This window comes from Mustela nivalis, assembly GCF_964662115.1.
Source record: "Mustela nivalis genome assembly, chromosome: 2".
NCBI lineage: Eukaryota > Metazoa > Chordata > Mammalia > Carnivora > Mustelidae > Mustela > Mustela nivalis.
In genome coordinates this window covers 8,888,564-8,915,186 of record NC_139021.1, presented here as the reverse complement: position 1 = coordinate 8,915,186, position 26,623 = coordinate 8,888,564, and the positions used below count along the sequence as shown (strand labels likewise).

At 50.5% G+C, this 26,623-nt stretch overlaps 1 protein-coding gene across 1 annotated transcript in view; it reads left to right on the top strand.

Moving 5' to 3' along the window:
• Nucleotides 1–1,959: 1,959 nt before the first annotated feature.
• The window catches only part of TG (thyroglobulin), a gene marked incomplete at its 5' end in the record, with an annotated part of 236,556 nt that continues 211,892 nt past the window's right edge, over nucleotides 1,960–26,623 (top strand). The window contains 12 exons of the mRNA XM_082719073.1: nucleotides 1,960–2,003; nucleotides 2,846–2,907; nucleotides 4,644–4,752; nucleotides 6,113–6,210; nucleotides 7,353–7,556; nucleotides 7,917–8,076; nucleotides 14,920–15,026; nucleotides 15,706–15,849; nucleotides 16,004–16,189; nucleotides 20,230–21,324; nucleotides 21,744–22,331; nucleotides 26,322–26,561. Coding sequence (XP_082575199.1) covers nucleotides 1,960–2,003; nucleotides 2,846–2,907; nucleotides 4,644–4,752; nucleotides 6,113–6,210; nucleotides 7,353–7,556; nucleotides 7,917–8,076; nucleotides 14,920–15,026; nucleotides 15,706–15,849; nucleotides 16,004–16,189; nucleotides 20,230–21,324; nucleotides 21,744–22,331; nucleotides 26,322–26,561 — 3,037 coding nt within the window. The remainder of the gene's footprint in view (nucleotides 2,004–2,845; nucleotides 2,908–4,643; nucleotides 4,753–6,112; nucleotides 6,211–7,352; nucleotides 7,557–7,916; nucleotides 8,077–14,919; nucleotides 15,027–15,705; nucleotides 15,850–16,003; nucleotides 16,190–20,229; nucleotides 21,325–21,743; nucleotides 22,332–26,321; nucleotides 26,562–26,623) is intronic.

Sequence of the window (26,623 nt, the reverse complement as noted above, 5' to 3'; positions counted from 1 at the left end):
GTGCTTTTATTTAGGGTTGGGATGATGATTTAGCTAGGGAAGCGTCGTCATTGTGGGGTTGGGCATAAGTTTGTGCACATGCCGAATGAGACATGCCTGCACATACGTTGTATGTTATGTTTATGGGGCTTGTGGTCCTCCATGGGTGGGGATTTTAGCACTATAATGAGGTAGTGGTAACTACAGGTCACTCCAGGGTCACTCCAGGGTCCTCCTGCGCAGGCATGTGTTGGCAGTTGAGCTCAAACTGGCCTGGATGGTCTGCACAGTCCTTATTGCTCCAGGGGTAGTTTCCATTCCCATCTTGGGCCTTCGATGAGAGAGAAGCTGGAAAGGAGAGCTTAAGAAAAACATTGGACAGAGGCTGGTGGCTACAAGCAGCTGGGCAGTAAAAGTCAGCTATTTTCCTCCTCTTCATTCTAGTTACTCTCTGTTCCTAACTTCTTCACTAAGCCCCCCAGTATCAGGGCAGGGAGCAGCTGAAAGGAAGGTTCTGCGGCCATATTCGGGGTCTGAGCATCCCAGCTGTGAACCAGGCATGGGTTGTCGGGAGAGGAGCTGAGCAGGCATCACCACGGAGGCCTGTGTGTCCCCATGTGCCCCTGCATGTCTCCAGGCTCTCAGCCAGCACAATGGGGGCAGCTGAGTCACCGTGAGAAGGGCCAAGAGCCTGGCGCCGGCCCCAGCTCCACGCTCTGCTGCCTGCTGGAGAGAAGCACCTCTTCTGTGCTCCCCGTGGGCACCCCTGCAGCCCCAGAGCGGTGGGGGGGAGCCCTCACGGCCCCCTGCATTCCAGGGTTCCAAGGCCCTGCCCCTGCTCCCCCAGCACCAGACCCAATGGAGCAGAACAGAGGCTGGGCCAGAGGCAGTGACTCAGCACGGCGTGGTGCTGGGCCTCCCGCTCGCCCCTCATCCCCCCTTCACTCTTGGGGCTCAGTTCCGGCGGGCAGGTCAGCCATGCTTCCAGAAGACCCGATCCTCCTCCTGACCAGTGTCGGAAGGTAGCAGCAGCCTGACACCGGGTCACCATGCGTCACAGTGCCCTGGTCACCCCCTCTCTCCGTCCCATCGCAGAGGTGTCTGTCAGCTGCATCCTCCTCAGCAGGGCGAGCGTAGCACAGTTCGATTTTTGAGAGACAGACCACACTCCCGCATTTTTACTACAGGCGTTTGCTGTGACTGTTCTCTTTTAGGCTTAGTTGTTAATCTCTTCCAGTGCCTCATTTGGAAACGGAACTTTATCATAGTTGTGTAAGTAGGGGGGAAACCCAGTGCATACGGGCTTTGGTGCGCACCTGCAGGTTCAACCATCCCCTGGGGGCTCGGAGTGGGTCTCTGGGGGTAAGGAGGAGGGGCTGCTGGATCCCCCATGGTGAGCGGCGTCACTTGTCCTGTGTCAGAGCGGCTGGGTGGGCGAGTTTTTCCTGTAACATCTCCTTTTCCAGTAAACACCAACATTCCTTCTCACACTGCCTTTGCCTGAAATGAGTCTCATTATTAGTAATCCCCACCAGCCCTCTACCCCCAGGGCTAGGCGGTCTTAGGAGCTGCCCGTGGTCTTGACCTTAGAACACCTGTGCAGTGATTGTCCATCTCCCAGCCCTGCAGCTGGAGAACAGCCTGGTGAGGACCAGGGTGAGCAGCCATGCCAGTGGCTAGTCCAGAGCTGGGGGCCTGAGGAGGCCGTGAGGATGGGTCAGCCCCAAGGCTTGGGAATGAGCTTTTGCTGGTAGGCTCTGGGGGCTGCTGAGAGGTGAGTGGAGAGGTTAGGATGTCATTCAGCTTTGCCCTTAGAAAGACAACAAGAAGAAGTCGTCAAGCTTTGTCTGGGGACATCTTGAATTTGGAATGTCTGCGGAGCACTCAGGCAGAGTGGACTTGAAGCTTCACCACCAGTTCTGGCTGGAGCTGGGGCTGGGCCTGGACCTGGGCCTGGGGCTGGGCTTGGGATTGGGGTTGATGCTGGGGCTGGGGCTGGGCCTGGGGCTGGGCCTGGGGCTGGGGTTGGGATTGGGGTTGATGCTGGGCCTGGGGCTGGGGTGTTGGGATTGGGGTTGATGCTGGGGCTGGGGCTGGGCCTGGGGCTGGGCCTGGACCTGGGGCTGAGTTAGGGATATTCAAGCCTAGGGCACATGTGATTCCCCAGGAAGGATGAACAGAACAGGATTTCTTACCCATTTTTCATCCCACTCCCTGCCAGTTAAAATAACTGTTGAGTTTTACTTTCCGTCCTTTGAATCATGAACATAATAATGATGAAGGAAACCAAGGTTGAGGAGTTACAAGCGGGGGCTGTTTTAAGCACTTCCCCTGTGTGAACGCTCGTAATGTTTATGACGCCTCTACTGGGGGGCACAGCCCACGGCTCTGAGGTCAGGGTCCCTCATTCCTGTCCTGGGTGCAAGCGTGCCTCGCCCCCCCCCCCGGGGTTAGCATCCCTCCAGACCCTCGCCGGCTCTCCCTCCCACTCGAGGGGCCTCAGCCAGGTCTTCCCTGCCAGCCCAGCACCCCTGCCCCTACCTGTCACCAGTCCCTCATCCTACAGGCTGGTCTGTGTATCCGTCACTCCCTGGCACCATGTCATTTGCAAACTGAGAACATCAGTAATATTAACTGCCGGCTTCTCTCGAGCCCGGACTCTTCAAGTCCCATTTTTCCCCCCTTACTGCAAACCCAGCAAGTCAGTGCATGGTGTCATTCTCCTTTTTCTTCTGTTTTCCAGAGAAGGAGGCAGGGGTTCCAGAGCGTGAGGAGCGTGTCCCACGGTCGCGCAGGGAAAGGAGTGAAGAAAGGAGTCTGGCTTTGCCAAGAGAAAGCACACTGCTTTACAGCCTCTGTGTGGCAGGTGCAGCTCCTGCAGCTCTGGGCTGGGGATTCGGAAGTCCTGGGACAGACGGGAGAGGAGAAGTATGAATAGGAGTGTGTGTGTGTGTGTGTGTGTGTGTGCATGCGTGTGTGTGTGTGTGCGCATGCGTGTGTGTGTGTGTGTGGCTTTTCTCACTAAAATTCTTATATTCTATACTAATAACTTTGCCTGCTTCCTGCCATATTCTCATTGTCTCGAATAGGGTCCACTCGTGGAGTGGGGGGGGGGGGAGTCTAAAAAATACTGATGGAAGTAGGAAGCCGGGGGCGGGGTGTAGAGAGGAAGGAGAGAGGAATGGAGGCAGGAAGGGGGGAAGGAAGGAGGCAGCGAGGGAAGAAGGGAGGAGGAGGAAATGCGTTGTTCCTGGGATGGCTGAGCCTGATGCCCACAGAGCCGTAGAGCTTCGGCCTTCATTTGTGAAGATGAACTTCAAAGCTGCCCAGCCCTGTTCTGCTCCACAGAGCCTCAACAGGTTTCTCATCCCCCACTGGCCACATGAGTGTCCTCAGAGCGGGCAGACGCAGGTGGAGGCCCCCTTGTGACCAGCCCCCTTGTGAACAGCGCAGGCGCCGCGTCACTGAGTGCCCGTGGGCGGGGGAGCTGGTTCCAGGGCAGGGCTATAAAGGCTCCACTGGCTGAGGGCGGGCGGTGGCTTCTACCCCTCCAGCCCCAGAAGGGCCCACAACAATGGCACCGGCCTTGTGGGTCTTCAGTCTACTCGGCGCAGCCTGCTTGGCGTCGGCCAACATCTTTGGTGAGTTCTGAGCCCAAGGCCACGGAGCAGAGGGTTTGGAGGGAGCTCTCGGGCCACAGCTCCGAGGTCAGCCAGGCTTGGCCCCAGTGCCCCCGGACATTTCTGATCTCATTCAGTCCTCATGATATCCCAAGGAGGGAATTCAGATGAAGAGACAGAGGTTCACAGAAGTAGACTGAATTGCCTTGAGTTCACGGAACCAGCGATTGGTGGAGAGCAGATGGGAAATCAGATCTCCCTAATTCAGTTGTAGCTCACCCCACCCCATCCTTTTAGTGAATTTTGGCACTGACTTTTTTTTTTTTTTTTTTTTTTTTGTATCTCCTTAGCTATCTCAGGCCGAGGCCATCCGTGGGAGGCATTTGAGAGTAGTCTGCAGGTAGTGAAAAAAACCAAATTCACCTGTTCAGTGAGATAGACATAAGTTCCAGCAGCAGCTCGGCCACTTGCTGGGTGACTTTGGATAAGTCTATGCTTTGGTTTTCTTGTTGGAAAAGTGAACACCCCTCCCGGGGTGGTTGTGATTTCTGAGTAAGCTCCTGTGTGTCACATGCGTTCTCAATGTGACATACAAATACGACTTGGGGGAGTTACTAATTAGTTTGCACTTCTGACCTGTGCCAAGAAAGTGTCCTGCCCCCAGGGGTGGCTTGATAAATCCAAGAACACCTTCTTTCTGGTGTTCAGACCTAACCCCACCAAGGTTCAGGGTAGCATGAGGGTCTGAGAGTTGATTTTGAATCCTGCCCTTGCCAACGGTTGACCTTGAGCAGGTCCCTGTCACTGTCTTAGTGACACAAGGGTAAAATGCAGACATCACTTCCTGGGAGAGGCTGAGGGTTAAATGAGCCAATGGCATACTTGGAAACATGTGAGTAACTGCCAAGTTGCAAGTTAGAAGGTGATTATTGATGATGACGCCGGGAATACAACTCAGGACAGCATCTGTGTTTTGGGGAGCCCATCATTGTCAAAGAAATCCCACCCACACTCTTCCCTGATGGGCTGCTTCCCTCTTCCCAGAATACCAGGTGGACGCCCAGCCCCTGCGTCCTTGCGAGCTGCAGAGGGAGACAGCCTTTTTGAGGGGAGCGGACCACGTTCCTCAGTGCGCAGAAGACGGCAGCTACCAGTAAGACTCCCTCAGCCCTGTGGACCCCCGGGGCCCTAAGAAATGTTAAAGCTCATCTCCACCCCTCCCCCCCTGACCCTGTGAGGTCTCCCCCGCCTGTGTTCATGGCATGTGACACTGTCACGAGGGGAGGGGGCAGGTGTCCTCTAGGGTCTGTTCCTCAGGCTGACAGACGCTGGATAATCTGACCCGGAGTGTCCCAGTCACGGCTTCATTCCAGCCGGGACCAAGGACTTCCCTTTTGTCCTGCCCAAACGTGCAGTGCAATTGCTTTAATGACAGGTGCGGGGGATCCATGCGTTGGCGCCTCCTGTCCTCTGTGGGTACTTGGAGAAGTCCGAGGTCAGGGCAAGGACAAGCTGCCTGGACTTGGGCCCTGCTAAGGCCAGCGATCTGGGCCAGGCGCTTCTGTCTCCCCAGAGTGAGCGCCTCTCCGGAAGCGGTGTTTGGCCGCCCTAATGTGAACGTGCGTCCTGGGCTCTCCCTAGAGAACGGAACCATAATATACACGACATCCCAGCAGAAGGCGCAGGAATCCTTTGTGTGGGCCTGGATTCTGACGTTCCTGTGCTATTCCAGCCACATTGAACGAGGGGAGCTCTGTCCGTGGACTGCGTTCTGGGAACCCCTGTGAAACATCGCTGCCGACCCTCATTTTTTATATGCTCTTAATGCACCCGGCAGCACCTTACTCCCCAGAGCGCAGAGACCCCTTGGTCCAGCCCCTTGTTGGGCATCTGGGATGTCGGGAGCGACATCAGCGCTGGGGGGAAGCTCACCTTTATGGTTTTATTCGTGTTGCTGTTCCCCGTCACTTGCAGTTCCAGGCACCCCCCCCCCCGCCCCGGTCCTCCTCAGGGGGCTTGTGTTGGCTTTTCTCCTCACCCGGAGCCCTTTTGACCTCCTTCTGCCCCTAGTAGGACAGCCGATCCTCCTGCCGGCCTCACCGCAGACGCCATGTATCCCAGGCAACCCGAGAGTGCCTCCTTGTGTAACCCACACCCGAGGCTCTGCTCTCCGCCGGCCTAGACCTCACGGGCTGTTTTGCCCACCCCTGGGCCACAAGGGCACTGGCTTTACCCCCTGCAGCAGATTCCAGGTGGCAGCCACATGGTGGGGCGGACGTTCGCCGCAGACCTTGTAGACCGGACGGCCGAGGGTGGACGGCTGAGCTGTCACGCGGATGAGCAGGACAGGAAAAGGCCAGCTTTGGCACCTGTCGCTCACCCTCTCCACTGCATGTCCCCCTAATTTACACGAATGAAAACTTGGAAGACTGGAAAGGAGAAGAAGACTAAGCTGGGTTGTGGCTCGGGGCCCCAGTAATGCTGTCTGGGTGGCGTGTCTCTCCTGTCTGCAGGACCGTCCAGTGCCAGAGCGATGGGGGCTCCTGCTGGTGTGTGGATGCCGATGGCCGGGAGGTGCCTGGCAGCAGGCAGCCTGCTCGGCCCGTGGCCTGTGAGTGCAAGAGGGGGCGTCCGGGGGAAGGGGGTTCCTGTGACCCGGCAGGTCTCCCTCTGGGTTGCTAGAGGTTCCTCTCCCAATTAGGGTAACAGTCCTGCCCACGAGGCCCTACTTTCTGCGGGGCTTCTTTGAAAATCCAGTGGGCCCGTCAAGTCATTTTTTCAGCAAACAGGTGCTGAACCAGCCCACTTGCGGGCTACATGCCTGGCTCTGAGGAAGCCACAGGCCAGACATCCAAGGTCTCTGGAAGCAGAATTAGGCCACAGACACACCTAGTGCTTTCTCACCTCGGGGTTTCTAAAATCGGAGACCTAGGTGAACATTTCCCCATCAAAAACAAGTATTATCATGTGTAGTCAAAGAAACACAGCCTCCCTGTAAAGCACGTCAGAGCTAAGCCCAAGACAGAGTCCAGTGGGGACTGGTCATCTTTAAATGGTGATATTGAGCTTGGAGCCAAAGATCTCCTTTGAGGAGAAAAGCTCTGTTTGGGGGCATGGGGTTGCTCGTGGCGGGCCTGGCCAGCCTGGGGAGCAGGCTGGCTCCCAGCACACTCCGGCTGAAGACCCCAGCCCGGTACCATGCCCTCACTGAGCTGTGGTTCCCCATCTTTCATAGGAATGTAGGATCCGCCTCAGGATGTAAGGCAGGCGTCGAACCCTGGGCACACAGTCGGTACTCAGGAGAGGCAGTGATTGTCAAGATCACTGTTCTTCATGCATCGAGGAGGGTGGTCGTGTTTCAACCCTACACATAAGGAGGGAGACCAGAGTGGCGCAGGGAGGGTTGCACAGCGAGGTGCAGGGCAGGGGCGTGGGAATGCTCCGACAAGCCTCTGCCAGCAAACAGCCTCCCCTCGGCAGCGCCCGGGCTGTGGGGGGTTCCTGTGGGCCAGTGGGCCACGGTGGAGTCTGCCCTTCCCTGACCTGGCACACAGGATGCTGGGCGCCGTCCTGGGATACGGCCGGACAGTCGGAGCGCTGGTCCTGAGCTTTCTGCCAGCTCGGAGGATCCGAGGTTCATGGGCCTGTCGCTCCCTCTCCCCCGGGGGGTGGGAAGGACATGTCCCGGTCTCCAGGGAGAGAGCCTGAGGCTGTCGCCGCAGCACGGTCGGACACTGCTCCATGCACCCGCAGGTCTGTCCTTCTGCCAGCTGCAGAAGCAGCAGATCTTGCTGAGCGGCTACCTCAACGGCTCGACGGCAGCCTACCTCCCCCGGTGTCAGGCTTCGGGGGACTACGCGCCCGTGCAGTGCGACCTGGGGCAGGAGCAGTGCTGGTGTGTGGACGCAGAAGGGATGGAGGTGTACGGGACGCGCCAGCGGGGCAGGCCGAGCCGCTGTAAGTCTCTGGATTCCCCGCCGCCCGCACGCCCAACCCCCAGCCCGAGTGTGCGCGCCTTTCCACCCGTAACCGAGACCTCGTCGGTCTCCCCGACCAAAGGGAGAGAGCCCGGCCCTCAGTGCAGAAAATGAGAGCAGTTGAGGAAGGTTTTATCACTTCTAATCTCGCCACATGGTGCACGACCAGGATTTGCTGGCCGGTTGGTAGAAGCATCCGCATGGAGGTCCGTGGCAAGTCCCCCGTGCGGGATCCGTCTCTGGCTGGGTCTGGGCCACGTGTGTAGGATGAACACGACTGCAGAAGCCTACGCACCTACTCCTACCTCAGCCCTGAAATCTTGTCCTGGAAATTGTTTAGGTCCCAGGAGCTGTGAGATAAGAAACCGCCGTCTCCTCCACGGGATGGGGGACAAGTCACCAGCGCAGTGTTCTCCAGATGGGGCATTCCTGCCTGTCCAGTGCAAGTTTGTCAACACCACAGACATGATGATTTTTGACCTGATTCAGAGCTACAACAGGTAAGAGGAGCCGGCCTCTGGGGTGTGTCCGACCTTGGACTATCTCTTGTTAACCCTTGCTGAAGCTCTCGCTCACGCTGGGGCTGAGGGCTTTGGGGTGTGAGAGGCCCAGGCTGCTGGGAGTTGAGAGAGGCCTTGCTCTCATAAGCTGCTGGGCAGCTGAAGGACAACAGTATTTTTTAACAAAGCAAGCTGGCAACAGACATCCAAATTAAAACTAGCGCGAACTCCCACTGTCCCCTTGCCTGGGCCAGGCAACCCATGGAAGTAAAAAGACCGGAGAGCGAAGACATATGTATTGGGATGTCTACTGTGTTGCTTTTCACTGTAGCAGAAAACGGAGAACAAAGCGACAGAGAGACCCAAGGTAGATGGCTGGGTAATTGGCCACCACTGTAAATACGTGTGCAGCCACTAGACAGAATGCCTTGGCCCTCCGCCAGTTGACTTGGAGAGGGTGCTGCCGTGTATATATATCATGATAATATACAAGATACAAGGCACTAGTTGATTACTTTTTATGGAACAAATAAGCACACACCCTTTTACATGCATGGACGGGGATAGGATTCTGCTCGGGTCTGTACGAGATTAGGTAAGCACAGGGGACGGATGAGTCAGTGCACACTGGGTGGGGGTCATGCCAACCACAGGGTCAAGCGGCTGTGGAGAAGCAGGGGTAGGGAGAGGGGAACCAGCAGAGAAGGAGAAAAGATGGCCCTCTTACAAGCACGGGCATCATCATATTTAAGCATTTTTGTGAATTGTGTGTTTGTACGCACTTATACATAAGCATAGGGATTTAGGTAACAGATGTACAAAAGGAGATGCATGACAGATCTTGACCCAAATAATCAGGTTGCTTCTGTTATTCAAGATGACCCCTTTATCATTGTAAAGGGCCAGCACAGACTCAGACAAGATTGAAACGCCTTGAGTGAGATCAGGAAAAGTATTAGTCTGTGGCTGCTGCTGGGAGTTCTCTTGGAGAACCTAAGCCTCTGTGTGGTTGGCTTCCAAGCAACCCATTTCTTGCCCTCTCCAAGAGAGAATTCCCATGGGCTGCGCTGGGAGAAGTCTCGGGCTCACAGGAGCTGGCCCGTGAAAAGTCTTATTTGAGCTGTATATTCTTCTAAAAACCAAAACATTTCAAGTTAACTCCATGAAATTTCTGTTTGCATTGGTAAAAATAGTTGAACATCAGCAATTTCTTATGTTTAACTTAATACACAAAATTCTGAATTCCTGAATTCCCCCATGGCACCAAGAAGCTGGCTTTGAACTGTCCTTTTTGGGCTGACCACACATGGTGCGGCTCTCTGTATCCCTCTGCCTACTCCTTCCGTCCGTGTTACCTGCCGGGCCCCACTGCATTTGCCTCTATGACCCTCATTCTAACTCCACCCCTCCTTGGCAACGTGACCTGCTCATTTACTCTCTCTCTGTCCCTGTGCCTCAGTGCCCCCATCTGAAATATGGGGAGAGGGCAGGGACAAGTCCCTGTGTACTAAGTTCTGGGGAGGATCTGATGAGACCTCATCCATGAAACCACGGAGACAAATGCAAATTATGATGCATCTGTAGGGATTCCTCCCATACCGCCCAGGTGCAAAAAACGTAATTTTTTTTTCCTTTCCCAGGCTTAGAGAATGGCCTGCCTGTGTGCACATAAGGATTTCTCGAAAGCTCGATTTACTGATACTTATTGATGCACACCAGTGTGGACTCAGTTCAACTGAGTGCTTACTCTATACAGGCAATTTGACATCCTTCTGCCTACTTTAATACTTACAAAAAAAAAAAAAAATTATGTTCTCTAGCAAGAGATGACGCATCTGAAACACAGAGGCTAAGGAACTCCCGGGAAGCACAGTCAGTGGGCGCTAGTGCTTCCTGGCTCTACTTACTATCCCACACAACCCCGATTCAGCTCTCTCCCTGCAGCACCCAGCACAGAGCCTGGTGCACAGTAGGCCTGCAGTCCGTGCTTGTCTCTAGCGCTTTCAAGAACTTTGCGGGTGACAGCTTGAAGCACAGTTCACAGCTCCTTCCACAAGAGGGCAGTCAAGTTAAATGCAAAAGTTCAAGACTCCGCATCCATTGTTTAAGACAAACAAACCAAAAAATTACTCCTGAAATGAGATCCTTTCCTTCATGAAAGCAAGTGTGTCTCAGGGGGGAATTCCGATTTGGAAAGGTCATGGGAAGGGTTGGGTGGTTGGTTACGGGAAGCCCAGCCGTATTCAGAGGTTTCTTGATAAGCCGACCCAGGCAGTGCCAGGCCCAGCTGCTCCACAGGGCATGGTGGCAGGAACCCCAGAGGCCAGGTAGAGAGTATAGATTTCATCCCTAAGGTTGAAGATAAAATACAGAATGTCCAGTTACATCTGAATTTCAGATAAGCAAGGGGTAATTTTTAGTCTTAGTATGTCCCCAATATTGCATCAGGAATTTTGAGCCTGTGGGGGTTGGGGAGAGATTGGGTATATTTTGAATTTCGGAAAGAATCGACTGTCCGGAGAAGAACAGGGGGAGTGCTCGGAGGCCGCTCTGTGGGTCCGCGGGCTCCCGCTCGGGTCCAGGTGCAGACCGTGCTGGCGTGGACGGAGAGCACGTGGCGGAGAGCGCTGCGAGGAGACAGAAGGGTTGGAGAAACATGGCTGAGGTGGAATCCATGGCCTTTGGTGAAGGTGGAGGGTGAGGCAGAGGAAGAGCCAAGCCCAGGTCTGGTTCCTGGGTTCATGCTGCAGGATGAGTTTAGAAAAGGAAAGTCACCAGTTTGGTTTGGGAATACTGAATCTGAGAGGCTTTCTTTTTGAGACTTCCAAGTAGAGAGCACGAGGCAGCTGACTTACTTGCATGGGACCTGGAGGGGAGGCCAGAAGCCTATGGTGAGCTCATTTGCCAACCTGCTGTGTTGTTCTGCACGTGCCGGGGGATGATTTGCACTTGAACGTGGCCATAGTGTTTGCCTGTTTGAAGCAGGTCCTTTTGCCTCCTGGAGGCCATGGCTAAGGACACCTGTTTGGCTGGTGACTTTGAAAACCATGTCACGGTGTGAAGTAAGTTTTGCTGGTTCTTCTGACTCTACTCCACTTTTCCTACTGCCTTCATGCAGCCACTAATAGAGAAACATATTCTGCCCAAGCAGATTGTAGGTCAAGGTTTTAGGAGCCGATGCCATTGCTAGACCTTAGTGGTCCATGCTAAAATTCAGTTAATTGGTTTGTCAGCTCTTGTCCTTACTGACTAAGCAAACTCCAACTTTCACAGCAACCCTAGATCCTTGGCCACCCATGCTAATCAGTTAACCCAATGAGAAGGATCAGATGTGTTTTAACGTGTGGCACGGGGACATCATTCTAGAACATGGGGAGGAATCTTCGAAGACTGACCACCAGTTACCCTCATCGGAGACATCCATACCAGGTCCTCTATTGAAGGCGTGCTCTTCTGACTCCTAAATTGCTAATTTATGAATTGATGGTTGGATTTCTAGAGGAACCATCTCTGGGTGGACTGGAGAGTCTGACTGAGGGGCGGTATCTGCTGCCCGAGCTCAGGGCATGGATGCTGGTCTGCACCAGACCAGGACCAGGTGCCTGGCAGGGCCGGAGCTTTCATATTCCACTGAGCCAGAGCTGTGATTTCTCTAATTGGGTTGGCCACAATCTGAGCCTCAACTCAGGACAGCCACCCTTCCCCTTTCCCCCTGCACCATGAGTTTCTTTCTCAAGAACTTTCTTAAGATCCTCCTAAGGGTTTGCTCTAATTCAGCAGAAGGGACACATCCTTCTCTACTAGAAGAAATACGTCATTTTTTATTTTTAAGGTTTTGTGCTGATTTTCTCTTCCTCCTTTCTTCTGACATCCCCAAACAGGCTAGAAACGGGAAATAGAGCAGATCATAGGGGAGACAAAATAAAGGTAGAAAATAAGAATAAGACAAGGCAAGGTTGGCACCACGCATTCTATAAAGGTTTCTTATCACAAATATAAGGGGCTTCATATTGGTCTTCAAGCGCCTTATGCCCAGGAAGAGAAAACATTCTCAGTTATTTGGTTTCCACCAGATAAAAATAAACCTGTTTCTCAGAAGAACACATTTTTTTTCTTCTACTGGAGATGCAAAAATCTTTGTTCCTCTGATTCTCATAAAAGGGACAATGCCGTATGCCACAGGGTCCTATATAACTCGACCATGTCCTGCTGCTAACAGGACAGTTGGTTTCCTAAGACCCATGTCTAGAAGGAGAATGGGCATGGAGCTTTCAGGAACAGCATGTTCATGGTAGAGATGTTTGTGTCCTGACGTTCGTCACCAGACCTGTGCCTCCCCAAGTGACGACCAGCCTCTCAGTTTTTCCTTCTGCCCATACTATCATCCCCTGCCCCTGCTTTGAAGTTGGAGACACGCTAATGATCCTTCTAGACATGTTCTCCATTCTCTCCTTGCCAAATCCTTGTTCTTAGCTTCAGAATCCCACTCCAGACTCACTTCCTCTGGAGCATTCCATGGCTATACACCAGGTTCCAAACCTAGTTGGCCCAACTATTAGGATAGAGCCTTACCCCCATTTCCTTTAGACCTGGGTTCAGTTTCAGTAGTTGGACTTTGGTTGGGGTGGCAGAGAAGGGTGGGGATCTAATAAGCAGGAGGTTGGAAGCATGGCAGAGCCCTCCCTGTGTTTGAAGCGAGGTTGTGAGGATCCGGTGAGATTAGGGGGTGTTTGGTGCAGTGTCTGACCATCCAGAGCATGCCCCCTGTTATTATTTCAGGAGTAGTAATGATGAGCAATGACCCCATAGGGTTAAGCCAAGGCTGGAGCTCTGACACCCCTGCCTCTAGACCTAAGCTCTTTTCAGGGCACACAGCACTGGCAAGGACGGGTTCCAGGTGTCATCGCCAGGGGTCTGCCCCGAGGCCAGAAGACGACAGCCCTGGAGAGACCAGCTGGCAGGAGCTGCCCTCAGGTCATCTTCCTGGGGGGTTGGGAGGACGCCCCGTCTAGCTGAAGCCACAGTGATCTGGCATGTGCAAGAAGGAAGGATATCGGGAGTGAGGTCCCTGCAAAAACAACGGAGGCCCAGGTACTGGGTAGCATCTAAGACAGTAAATGCAGAGAGGAGGTCTCTGACCCTAAAGCGGTGGGATGAAGATGGCTCGAGAGTCTTGCAACTTGCACTGGTCCTGGGACATGACCCTGAAACAGACCTTGGGTGGAATCACCAGAACATGGGTCTAGAGTGATAGAAACTTCCTGTGCCTAGGGCTGGGGTGGGTTTCAGAGCCTTGGTCCAGCCAGGTGCCCCAACCCTGCATTCTCCAGGATGCGTGTCTTCCACATCTACTAGATATCGGGAAAGGCAGGCCGAGGAGAGTGTCTGAATGAAACAGAGTCACACGCCTTTCAGGATGTGGAACAGGAACCAGGTGCAGCCAATATACATTTTTTTTAAAGATTTTTATTTATTTATTGGAGAGAGAGACAGTGAGAGAGAGCATGAGCGAGGAGAAGGTCAGAGGGAGAAGCAGACTCCCCATGGAGCTGGGAGCCCGATGCGGGACTCGATCCCGGGACTCTGGGATCATGACCTGGGCCGAAGGCAGTTGTCCAACCAACTGAGCCACCCAGGTGTCCCCAACATACATTGAATAACACCACTGGCAGACGTAGGGGGCACGTGGTTGGTAAGACCTGGGTTTAAACTCTATCTTCCACCACTGTTTTCAAGATTGGTAGCCAATATAACATACCTTACCTTCTGCAAATACACCTGCAGTATATTTGCAGGCCGTACTGTATTCTACCCTTTTTATGTAATGTTATGTACGCATCCATTTGAGAAATTTACCATCATTTACTTATTACTTTTCCTATCATTGGACATTAGGGTTGTTTTCAGTGCTTTGCTGGATTAGATGGCACAGCGGTGGGTCTGTGCAGAGAGCTGCTGCTTCTGCTCACTGACTGGGGATATATTTCCGGGCATAGGTAGAAACACATTATGCTTGGTTCTCAGGTGCTAGCCCTCTAGGGCATAAACGCAAAACTCTCGATGTTACATAAAGATGAAAAATTCCTCTCTGGGTGCTGAATCATTGCACACGGGAAGAACTCTTGAGTATGGTTTTCTATCACATAGCTTCGTCTTACTTCAGGATCAGGAACCCAGTCGATTAGCTCCTGACGGCAGTTGCCCGCTCAGACACGGCGTGGGCACCCTTTCCCTGCACTCGTGGAAAGGAATGCATAGCCTTTTTAAGTGGTGTCGTGTTGATTTCACATGTTTTCAACTATGGGACTGGGAAATGTCCTCAAGAATTTCCTATGGTGGAATCTGGCTTCTTTTCAAGCTCTGGAAAAGTTGTAAGGGGCTTGGAGTCGTTTGATCTCCCCAAATGAGATCATCTGCAATGCACCATATGTTTGTGAAGCAAACTTGGCCTTTCGTCCCTAGAGTTATAGTCTAGTAAAGTTATACTCCAGTAATGTGAGGTTCATCACCTGTGTTCTGCCTGATCCTATGAGGCACATGCTTGGGTAGAAACTGATGAAAATTCACGAGGGAGAGAGAGGACTAATTAGTAGGTGACAGCTGAGCACAGCTTCATTTTCACTCATTCAGCTTGGCTCTGGCCAGGTCAATCCAGCTTAGAAAAGAAACGCATTTACTGTAAGAAACGTGGAACAAATGGCATGAGATTTAAAAAAAAAAAAAAAAAAGCAGACATTCCTTCTCTCCAGATGAGACGAGTCCACAATTATTTATTTCTACAAGAAGAGCTTGTGAATACTTATGCTTTAGGAAACAGTGACCATAAATCTCCTTTTGCCTTAGGTTTCCAGATGCATTTGTGACCTTCAGTGCCTTCCGGAGCAAGTTCCCTGAGGTGTCTGGGTATTGTCACTGTGTGGACAGTCAAGGGCGGGAGCTGGCTGAGACAGGTAAGCACACCTCAGGCAAATGGAGGGAGAGAGAGGTGTTCCCCAAACCTGGAAGCTTAAGTATCACTTCCTGCCAAGCAGAAAGAGCAGTGTCTGCCTCCTCCCCTGCTAGGCTGCCCTGGGTCTTGAAGAGACCACAGTTTGCAAATGTTCATCTATGGTGCTTCAAACACAGCTGCTGGTGCATATGAGCCTTTGTACTCACCGGAAGGAGGAGCTCCGCTTTGGGCAGATGCGACTCTGAGCCTGGAGAGTGGAACAGAGGATGCATTTTAATCTGCTCTCATAAGCAGTGCTCCTTTGTGCTGCAAACAACCTGCACAACTGTACACAGCAGCCCTGACTTTGGAAACCATTAATTTTTTTTTTTTAAGATTTTATTTACCCATGGGGGTGGGTGGTAAGGGAAGTAGAGAGAAAGGGAGAGAGAATCTCCAGCAGACTCCCCACTGAGTGCAGAGCCTGACATGGGGCTCGATCTCATGAACCAAAATCAAGAGTTGGACACTCAACCAACCGAGTCACCCAGGCATCTCCAATACCATTAAAATCTCAATCAGACCTGACACATGGTGTTGACCGCGTAGGCACTGGCTCTCCTAATGTCTGCATGATCATCCAGGTCAGGACTTCCTTTCTGAATGCACCCGGCCCTTGACATGCTTCTGTCCTCGCTCAGGTTTGGAGCTGTTACTTGATGAAATTTATGACACCATTTTTGCTGGCCTGGACCTTGCCCCCACCTTCACGGAGACAGCCCTGTACCGGATACTACAGAGACGGTTTCTAGCAGTTCGGCTCGTCATCTCTGGCCGATTCCGATGTGGGTACCGAGGGGCTGAGGCCTGCCCATGTTTCTGCTTGGAGGAGACCACTTGGGTTTCAGAGTCACTGCAAAGCAAAGAGAATGTGTGCTGTCAACCCACGAGCCTTGTTCACATGCTGTCCTCTCCTTTCCCCACCGCCATCTCTCCCAGGCCCCACAAAGTGTGAAGTGGAGCATTTCACAGCGAACAGCTTTGGTCACCCCTACGTTCCCAGCTGCCGCCGGGACGGGGGCTACGAGGGGGTGCAGTGCCAGAGGGGAGGCCCGTGCTGGTGTGTGGACGCCCGAGGGAAGGAGATCCATGGAACTGGGCGCCGAGGCCTGCGGCCATCTTGTGGTGGGTTGCCTCTCAAGGGCCTTCTCTTTGGTTCTCATCAAGTTGTATAAATTTCATTGCTTCTCCAGAGCCCACTCATTCCACTGCCTCCTGAGTGTCCCCCAGAGGCCCTTCGAGCCCAACATGATGGAAAACCCACTTATCGTCATTAACTTCCAGCATCTTTCTCCTCCCTATGTCAGCCATAGTTGCTTCCTCAGTGAGCTCAGAGAATATTGGGGGCCTCATAGGTGAAGAAAGAAAAGAGAATTATGTTTACTGTGCTGTGAGAGAAGTATGTACCAGTAACAAAAGCAGCGCAAACAGGGGAGGGTCAGGTCTATCTTGCAGAGTGTATGAAGAGGAGACATTCAGGAAGGCTTCATGGAAGAGGTGACGCTTGATTAGTCTTCTCAAGTAAAGATATTTCCTGAAGGAGCAAAGTAAGGAGAGGTGTTCTCTGTCTATTGAGCAGAAGAGTGAAATTATAAGGACATATATGATAAGCACTGGTGTGGTACTGATGCTGAATCTGCAAGAAGGGCAGAGAACAGTGTTGCAGGAGGATCAGGATGGCGCTCAGCACCTCAAGCCTGGGGGATGGTCAGGATGAGACAGTGAGGTTCTCCTTACCAGAGCAAAGGCTTCATCCTAGAGGTCAGGTGAAGAGGTTGAGGGATTTTAACCTAGAGAGTTCCATGGTGGGTTTTGTGTGTAAGAAAGACCACCCAGGCACTTGGAAGCAGGGTGTGTTGAAAGCAGGATTAGACTATATGCCTGGGGCCAGTGTGAAGGTCATTGCAATGTCTTGAAGACTGAGGAGGGGACTGTATTACTTTCCTGGGGCAGCTGTGACAAATGACCACAGAATCAGGGACTCAGAACAACAGAAATATATTCTCCTACAGCTTTGGAGCCTAGAAGTTTAAAGTCAAAGTGTTAGGAGGATCATGCCCCCTCTGAAGGCTTCCGGGGGGAAGCTCCTTCCTTGCCATTTTCCTGGCTTGTGATCATTGCCAACAATCTCTTGCATTCCTTAGTTTGTGGCAACGGGAGCCTCAAACCCTGCTTGGTCATCAGCTGACGGTCTTCCCTCCTGTCTGCCTCCATGGCTCTTCCTCTCTTCTCAAAATGACACCAGTAATATAAAATTAAGAGCCCACTAGACCCTAGTATGACCTCATCTTAACTACCTATATCGACAATGACCCTATTTCCAATTAAGATCACATTCTGATGGAGGCGTAATACTCCACAGTGTACATGGACCACATCTTCCTTATCCATTCGTCCATTGAAGGGCATCTTGATTCTTTCCACAGTTTGGCGACCGTGGCCATTGCTGCTATAAACATTGGGGTACAGATGGCCCTTCTTTTCACTACATCTCTCTGTATCTTTGGGGTAAATACCCAGAAATGCAATTGCAGGGTCATAGGGAAGCTTTATTTTTAATTTCTTGAGGAATCTCCACACTGTTCTCCAAAGTGGTTGCACCAACTTGCATTCCCACCAACAGTGTAAGAGGGTTCCCCTTTCTCCACATCCCCTCCAACACATGTTGTTTCCTGTCTTGCTAATTTTGGCCATTCTAACTGGTGTAAGGTGCTATCTCAATGTGGTTTTAATTTGAATCTCCCTGATGGCTAGTGACGATGAACGTTTTTTCATGTGTCTGATAGCCATTTGTATGTCTTCATTGGAGAAGTGTCTGTTCATATCTTCTGTCCATTTTTTGATATGATTATCTGTTTTGTGTGTGTTGAGTTTAAGAAGTTCTTTATAGATCCTGGATATCAACCTTTTGTCTGTACTGTCATTTGCAAGTATCCTCTCCCATTCCGTGGGTTGTCTCTTTGTTTTGTCGACTGTTTCTTTTGCTGTGCAGAAGCTTTTGATCTTGATGAAGTCCCAAAAGTTCATTTAAGTTCAGTTAGGGGTGAGGGAGAGGAGGAAGGAGCCCAGGAGCTGGATGGATTCCGCAAGATTGCAAACAGTGAAGGAAGTGGGCAAGTGTTTATATAGTCTCAAAAGGGATCCAATGCTCAAGTTCATTCAACAGTTCCTGTGAAGTCACTGATGTCTCCAACTTAACATTTTGAGTGTTCTGCATGGTGTTCGGTAGTATTCTATCTGCCAAGTGCGAGAACTCGGAAGAACATTTTGAAGGTCTGTCTTGACGGTATTTATGATTAGACTGACGTTCTCTTAAAACCTAGGGAATATTGTGCCCTCCGGGTTCCAGGTGGGCATGGAGAATTATGGTTTTTCCAAATTAAAACCAGAATGTTACCAAATGTGGGGATCATATATTTTTACTTTCTCCTCTCTGGTGTATCTGTCCTATTTCCATGCAAACGAGTGCCACAGGGAGTCAATGTCTGCATGCTTTTGCCTTGGTAACACTACATAACAAATGAATAGAAGGGATATGCCCTCAATTTGGAAAACAGAATAAGCAAAGCCATGGACTTTATTTCTTCCATACCTCCCTGTAATACCTTCCATTCAAGGCAGCCATGGACTGGTTGAGGGATGTGTTAGGGGTTCGGATGTTCCCAGTCTGTTTTCTCTCTCTGACCACATGTTCCTGTTCTTTCTCTGTTGCCTGGTTACAGAGGGAAATTGGCTGACTTCCTTTTTGGCATCCGTGTGAACCGAAGGGAAAGAATTATTTTAAAAAGTTGGGGGTGGGTGGGTGGGTGGGTGGCTGAAAAGGACCTCTAAAATGTATGGTTTTATGGAGAAACATGAACTTACTTGTTTCCACCTGTGGGATGGAGATGCTTGGAATTTGAATTTAAAGTCTTTTTCCTTAATGTGATTGCAGTCAAGCCAGATTATTCTGATAGAGTGACCTGGCCAACCATACATGGAGTTGACTGAGCTGATCACTGTTTAATTAATAACTTCAAGGAAAGGTCAAGATGCCTAGAAAAATGTACTGTGTGTTTGTTGCATGGCATTATTATAGGAAATATTTCCATATTTCCTATAATAAAATATAATATATTATGTATTACAACATAGGAAAATATTTATTATAGAAATATGAATAGCATTTAAATTATGGTTCTTATGCTCCAAGAGCCTATAAACTAGTTAGCCTAGACAAACCTACCCACAAGGAGGGGTTAGGCAGCCGTGCGAAGAGCATATAATGAAGTATTAAAGTCCATTAAAAATTCCAACAAAAGAATGCTAGGAGAAAAAAAATTTCATTAAAAACAAATAGGAATTTGTGGGTGTATTAGTTTCTTAGAGCTGCTGTAACAGATGACCACAAACCGGGTGGCTTAAAACAACAGAAATGTATTCCCTGCCAGTCTAGGCCAAGAGTCTGCAAGCGAGGTGTTAGCAGGGCTGAGCTCCCTCTGAAGTCTCAAGGACTTTCCTCCTTGGCCCATCCAGGTTCTGGGGGCTGCTAACCCTCAGCTTTCTTTGGCATGTAGCTGCTTTCTGTCCCCATCATAATGTGGCCCTTTTCCCTGCGTGTCTGTGTTTTCACATGGCTTTAGAAGGACATCCATCATTGGATTTAGGGCTCACCCAAATCCGTGTGACCTCATTTCAACTAATTACATATGCCAAGACCCTGCTTCCAAATGACATCCTATTCTGAAATTCTGGGTGCATAGGAATCCTGGGCTGAGGAGACAGAGAGGACATTTGGTGTGAGTGAGTGTGTGGTCAGGACATTTGGTGTGAGTGAGTGTGTGGTCAGGACATTTGGTGTGAGTGTGTGATCAGGTTTTTAGAAAGGGGGCCAGTGCCTATGACCCCCAACTTAGTAGGGGGTCACACTCCAGTGAAAGGCAGGAGAAGGAGTAGCGTCAGTTGGAGCACTCATGCCCCCAAATGGCCACCACAGATGCTACTGGGAGTGGGGGCGGGGAAGAAAATAAAGAAATAACAGGCTAGAGGAGACAGAGGTACAAAATGTTGATGTTCTTCATTGAAATGCTTGACATCTTACTACCGGAAGGGTCTGTGGGGCGGTCTCAGTGTTCCTTGCTGACGTTGAAACCGTTTCTCCTGTCTGTCTACTCTGTCTTGTGCAGCTGAAGACCAACTCTGCATCTCAGAGAGGAGGCAGGCCCTGTCTAGACTTCACTTCGGGCCCTCCGGCTACTTCAGCCAACACAACTTGTTCGTGGCTCAGGAGGGAAGATGGATGTCTCCAAGAGGAGCCAAATTTTCCACATCCTGCCCTCCCTTGATCAAGGAGCTCTTTGTGGACTCTGGGATTCTCCACCCAATGGTTGAAGGGCAGGATGAGCAGTTTCCTGCCTTAGAAACTCTCCTCACAGAGGCCATCAGAGCGATTTTTCCCTCCCGAGAACTGGCTCGCCTTGCCCTTCAGTTCACCACCGACCCAAAGCGCCTCCAGCAAAACCTCTTTGGAGGGAAATTTTTGGTGAATGTTGGCCAGTTCAACTTGTCTGGAGCCCTTGGCACAAAAGGCACTTTTAACTTCAGTCAGTTTTTTCAGCAGTTCGGCCTCCCAGGCTTCCAGAATGGAGGGACCCATCTCGCCAAGCCCCTCTCCTTAGGATTAGATTCAAATCCTGCCACAGAGCCCCCTGAAACCTCTAAGAAGGGAGATGCTACGAATAGGCTGATTGCGGACAGCTTTGGCTTTGAGATCAACTTGCAAGAAAACCAAAATTCCCTGACGTTCCTTGCTTCTCTCCTGGAGCTTCCAGAATTCCTTCTCTTCCTGCAGCAGGCTCTCTCTGTGCCAGAAGACATAGCGAGGGATCTAGGTGACGTGATGGAAATGATGCTCAGCTCCCAGGGCTGTGAGCAGACACCTGGCAGCCTTTTTGTCCCACTGTGCTCAGCAGAAGGAAACTACGAGGACGTCCAGTGCTTCGCTGGAGAGTGCTGGTGTGTGGATTCCCGGGGCAAAGAGCTTGCTGGCTCCAGGGTTCGAGGTGCACGGCCCAGGTGCCCCACAGAGTGTGAGAAGGAAAGGGCTCTCATGCAGAGCCTCTCGGGCAGCCTGCCTGCTGGGGCCAGCCTGTTTGTCCCTTCTTGTAACAGTGAGGGCCATTTCCTACCTGTCCAGTGTTTCAACTCAGAGTGCTACTGCGTGGACGCCGAGGGGCAGGCTATTCCTGGAACTCGAAGTGTGCCTGGAGAGCTCAAGCGATGTAAGTCATTGAGTATCCAAGCCACAGATCCTGATTATCTCTTGGGGCCCTGACATGATGCAGTGCAGAAAAAATGGATTCCCTTGTAACTGCTGCAAAGGCAAAATTAGCCAATTCGCTTACAAATTGTCCAGAGAAGCGCTGATACTGTCAGCCATTCTGATGAGTGAATACGGGGACCCTTCTGGCCTTCAGGAGCTCAAAGTTTTCTGTAGAGCTGACAACAGCTGATTGCAACAGTGCAGCTTCGGTGCTGGGGATGCTCTTGGTCTAGATGTTATTTACGGATTTACGGTTGATGGGATTTCTTTGGCTGTGTAAGTTTTTAGGTAGGATTTGGATAGTCAGGGGTTTTCATCTTGGTCTTTTGGGCTCATGAAACTTTTTCACCTGACCTACCTGTTCCTTGTCCCTTGCAGGCCCAACGCCCTGTCAGTTACAGGCTGAGCAAGCCTTCCTTGGGGTAGCTCGAGCACTGGGCTCTGACTCCAGCGTGCGGCCCTCCTTCTCCAGCAGTTACGTCCCACAGTGCAGTGCCAGTGGACAGTGGAGGCCCGTGCAATGCGATGGCCTTCCTGAGCAGGCCTTTGAGTGGTACGAGCGATGGGGGGCCCAGAACAACAGTAGCCAGGAGCTGACCCTTCCAGAGCTGCTAAGGAAGATCACAAGCTATCGAGAAGCAGCCTCCGGAAGCTTCCGTCTCTTTATTCAAAGTCTGTATGAGGCTGGCCAACAGGACATCTTCCCAGGGCTGGCAAGATACCCTTCTTTCCAAGATGTCCCACTGGCGGTGATGGAAGGCAACCTGACCCAGGCTGGGGGGAACGTACTCCTGGAGCCCTACTTCTTCTGGCAGATTATAAATGGCCAGCTCAGCCGATACCCAGGGCCCTACTCAGACTTCAGCATTCCTCTGGCGCACTTGAACCTTCGGAGCTGCTGGTGCGTGAATGAGGCTGGTCACGAACTGGAAGGCACCCGGACAGAACCGAGTGAGATCCCGGCATGTGAGTTAAGCCGCGTGGAGAGCTGAATCTGTGTTTTTACAAGCGGGGTGTGTGGTAGGGGGTATTGTCAGAGCCGGCATGAAGTTCGGATACGGCCAGGTACCTGCCTTTCGTGGTTGAGGCACCCGAATGCGTTAGTCAGCTCTTGGTGCTGTAGCAGAATACCACGGACTGCGTGGCTTCACCAACAGATGTGTCTCACAGTTCCAGAGGGTACAAGTCCCAGATCAAGGTGTTGGCAGATTCCTTTCCCAGTGAGAGCCATCTTCCAGGCTTGTGGAAGACCACCTTCTCCCTGTGTATTCACATGGCGGTGAGAAAGAGCTCTGGTCTCCTCAACTTCTTGTAAAGACACTAATCCCATCCAGAGGGCCCCATGCTTATGGCTTCTTCTAAACCTCATCACCTCTCCAAGGTCTTCCTTCCAAGTACCATCCCCTTGGGGATTAGGGCTCCAATACATGCATTCTGGGGGGGACATGAGCATTCAGACCATAACACCAAAGCTCATGGAAAGGAAGTCACTTCCGGACACCACTGCAGTAGGTGTTGGCAAAGTTAATGTAGTTCAATTTTAAATTTTAATGTAGTTTGAAGTTAATGTAGTTCATTGTATGATTGATTATTTAAATCAATGCCTCAAATTTGAGCTGGATGTTGTCTGTGGTCAAAGCATGATCTTAAGACCGAGGAAGGCTGTAAAGTAGATATGATGTGGCTCTTGGCCCCCTGTAATCTCTCATAAATTAGGTAGACCTTTGGATTGAGCAATACACAATGTGATTCTACTCACAAGGGCATGCTAGGTGCCCTGGACCTCAGGCAGTACCCCTGGCTTCAAAGTCCCTTTAATTTATTTGAGAGGTTTAATTACAGGACTGATTGGAGAGCAGCCAAAGGAGGTCGATAAGTTCCGCTCTGTGGCTGGCAGACTTATAGGAGAGCTGTGGCATCTGAGGCATGAGCAGAATGAGGCTGACTCTGTCTTAAATTAAAATGTCTTATTACCAAGAGGCCATGCTGGAAGCTTGAAGGGATAACAAGATGGATTCAACACTTATTATCAAATGAGAACCTCTCTAACCAGCACTTGCTAATATTACAGGAGGATATTACAGCTCTTCAAGGCCAAAGAAATCTCTCAGTCCATTCTTTGCCATGTTCAACACTCTCCACACTTTTCTGGATCATGATAACGTCAATCAGATGATTTTGACATTAGCCAATATGTAGGCTTTAGCAGCAAGTGGGTTTTTAGAATGCTGGGTCATAGGAGCATGCAGTAAGAACAGTAGTACCCCAGGCGAAGTCCTGAGTCCTAGCAGCAGGCAGACCCTCCAGGGGAATGGATCAGTATCGGCATGCCTGTTGTATAAAAAGTCTTTTTCTTTTTTTCTTTCTTTTTTTTTTTTTAGATTCTCTATACCAACAGTCAGGTCTCCCACATGGGTACATTCCTATGATTTCAGATGCTTTAACACTGAATTTAGTCCTCTTCACATCTGAGTTTTGAGCCCCAAGTTGCTGAGACCAAAAGCACATTGTCACTTGAGTAGTTAGGTTTGCTCACCTTGGCCTGAGTGCCAGGCAAAGCATTTGAACTGGGCTGCGAATCTGCAGGCCTTTCCTGTGAGTACCAAGACTGCCCCCAGGGTACAGGTTAATCTGCGGAAGCAAGTATTAGAGCTCCCATCTGCAGATAGTGTCTATCTTTTCCTTCTAAAGTTCTGCTTCTGGTTTTGCAATGACATATTTTTAACAGCTGGAACAGCGGAGCGAACTTTCTCTAATATATTATTATAGTCATATGTGTCTTTGCTTTACAAGTAAAGAAATACACATGTTCCGGGGGTACTCATTCAAACTCTTTTGTTGATGGGGCACATGATCCAAAGAGTTTGATGACCAGGGTTTGGAGACTTGACCCTCCAGGTGTGGTTCATCAGCAGCATTAGCATCACTTCGTGAAGCTGATCGAAATTTGGAATTCTGGACCCCGCCTGCTGAATGGATCCCTGCCCCTCTCTAGGCTCCCCAGGAGGCTCTGATGTTCCCAAAAGCTTGAGAAGGGTTGGCCTAGAGGACACAGTACAGGTTCTGCTGGGGCGACTATTCTGTGGCCAGAGACACAACCTTGGTTTAATCATAAGGTCTGCATAAGAATGGATAAGCCCCTTAAAGGTTGTTGTGAGCTTTGTAAGAGGTAATTGATGTGCAGTGCCAGGTGTGGTGCACAGAGAGTCCTTCCTAAATGGTTGTATTCATGCAACTGACATTAAGTAATAAAGTGACCAGTGACCTTCCTACCTGTAAGCAGGGCAGATGGTCCTGCCTCCAGGGACATGAGGTCAGCTCCTGTCCATATCACAATCCCCAGCCTGCTTGAAATTTTGCTTTTTTTTTAGGTAATATGCAATTATGGACAACCACTGTATGGTTGAAGTAATACACTGTGATGTATGATGGGAAGACAATCCTAAGAAGGGTGTGGTGTCTGCTCCCAGGGACTTAGTGAGGGAAACTAAGGTGTCATCATGTAAATAATAAACAGAAGCGCTGGAAGTATGAACACAGAAAACCAATGGAGGATATGCCCAGAGACTGAGGCTATTCATGGGTTGGGGGTTGGGGTAAAGGTTTGCATGGCATCAGCTTCTGAATTGTGAAGGATGTTTGCCCGCCTGAAAATGGGTGGCAGGCCCTTCCTAATAGAGGAAATGGTATGTGCCAGGTCAGGGCAGCCAAAAAAGGGTCTGCTTTGTTGGGAATGGGGTGGGGGAAATCTCAGTGACATAGGAAGGGAAGGGACTGGGAGGGAGTGATGGAAGAAGAAGGTAATTATAAACCTGAGCCAGACTTTACAAGGTCTTATGTGTCAAAACAAATCTCATATGTCCAGTTACAGAATTTCCATTCCTTTCTGGAAGACATGGATAGCAAGCTTAGATTTCTAAACAGGAGTTTTCACTTCAGGGATTCCTGATCCCTGGAACTGATAGGATAGATTATTTGATCAAGAACATCCATAGAAAGCAATAATGTTGTCAAATTCCAGAAGTCAAGGGTTTCTGCTGATTCCATGCTGTCAAAAGGTCCCACTGAACACATTCACTGATGAATTTACGAAGTGGTTGTTTGTGAATAAATATGGCCAGTGTGACTTTTGTTAATAGCGACAACTTCAGAGACAACATGTGCCAGACACTGTGCCAAGCTCTTCACCTGCAACACATCATAGAATAATTATAAAAATCCTATGAAGAAGATGTCCCAATCTTCCCCATTTCACAGACTGAAGCTCAGAAGGGTTAAACACATTATCCAAAATGGTACAGCTAATAAGTGATGCAGCTGACATTTAATCCATTCTCTGAGAACCATGCTCCTTTCACTTTGCAAGAATAATTCTCTACTAACCTACAATGTTTCCCTTCAACTCTTGATATCCATCCATCCACCCACCCATCCATCCATCCATCCATTTATCTACTCCCACATCCATCCATCCATCCATCCATCCATCCACCCATCTATAGCTCTCCATCTCTCCTCTGGAGGCAGCTGGTCAAGATCTCTGGTTCTGGAGTCATACTGACTAGACTAGAATTATGAATCAACTACTTGTTAGCTAGGATGGAGCCTACATGACTTTGAGTTATGTGACTTATCCATGACTCAGTTTCTCATCCATAACTCATGGCTAAAAATGTTATCTTATTGGGCTGTTGTATAGATTAAATCAGATTGTCCATGTAAATGCACTTAGAATAATGTCTGGGAATAGACATTAGTTTTACTCAACTTCTTACACAGCAGGTCCTCTGTAAATGGTGAGTGAATGCAATTGTAGAAATGAAACAGAAGGAACATTCCAGGCTGTAAGAAGAGCTGGGTGAAGGAAACAGCCGTGGCAGACACGTGTGCATATGTATATGCACACGCATCTCAGAGGGGTCCAAGTGTCCAGCCATGATCTCTTTACTCCCCCAGGTCCTGGCTCTTGCGAGACGGTGAAGCTTCGTGTTCTGAAGTTTATTAAGGAAACAGAAGAGATCGTCTTGGCTTCCAACAGTTCTTGGTTCCCTCTGGGAGAGAGTTTCCTAGCGGCCAAAGGCATCTGGCTGACCAACGAGGAGCTCTCCCTTCCTCAACTCTCTCCACCCCGGGAGACGTTCTCAGAGAAGTTTCTGAGCGGGGGCGATTACGCCATTCGTCTGGCAGCTCAGTCTAGTGAGTTCCGTGTACTCTGGCTTCTTGTTCCGGCTTGTAGGGAAGGCAAGGGCTTGACTTAG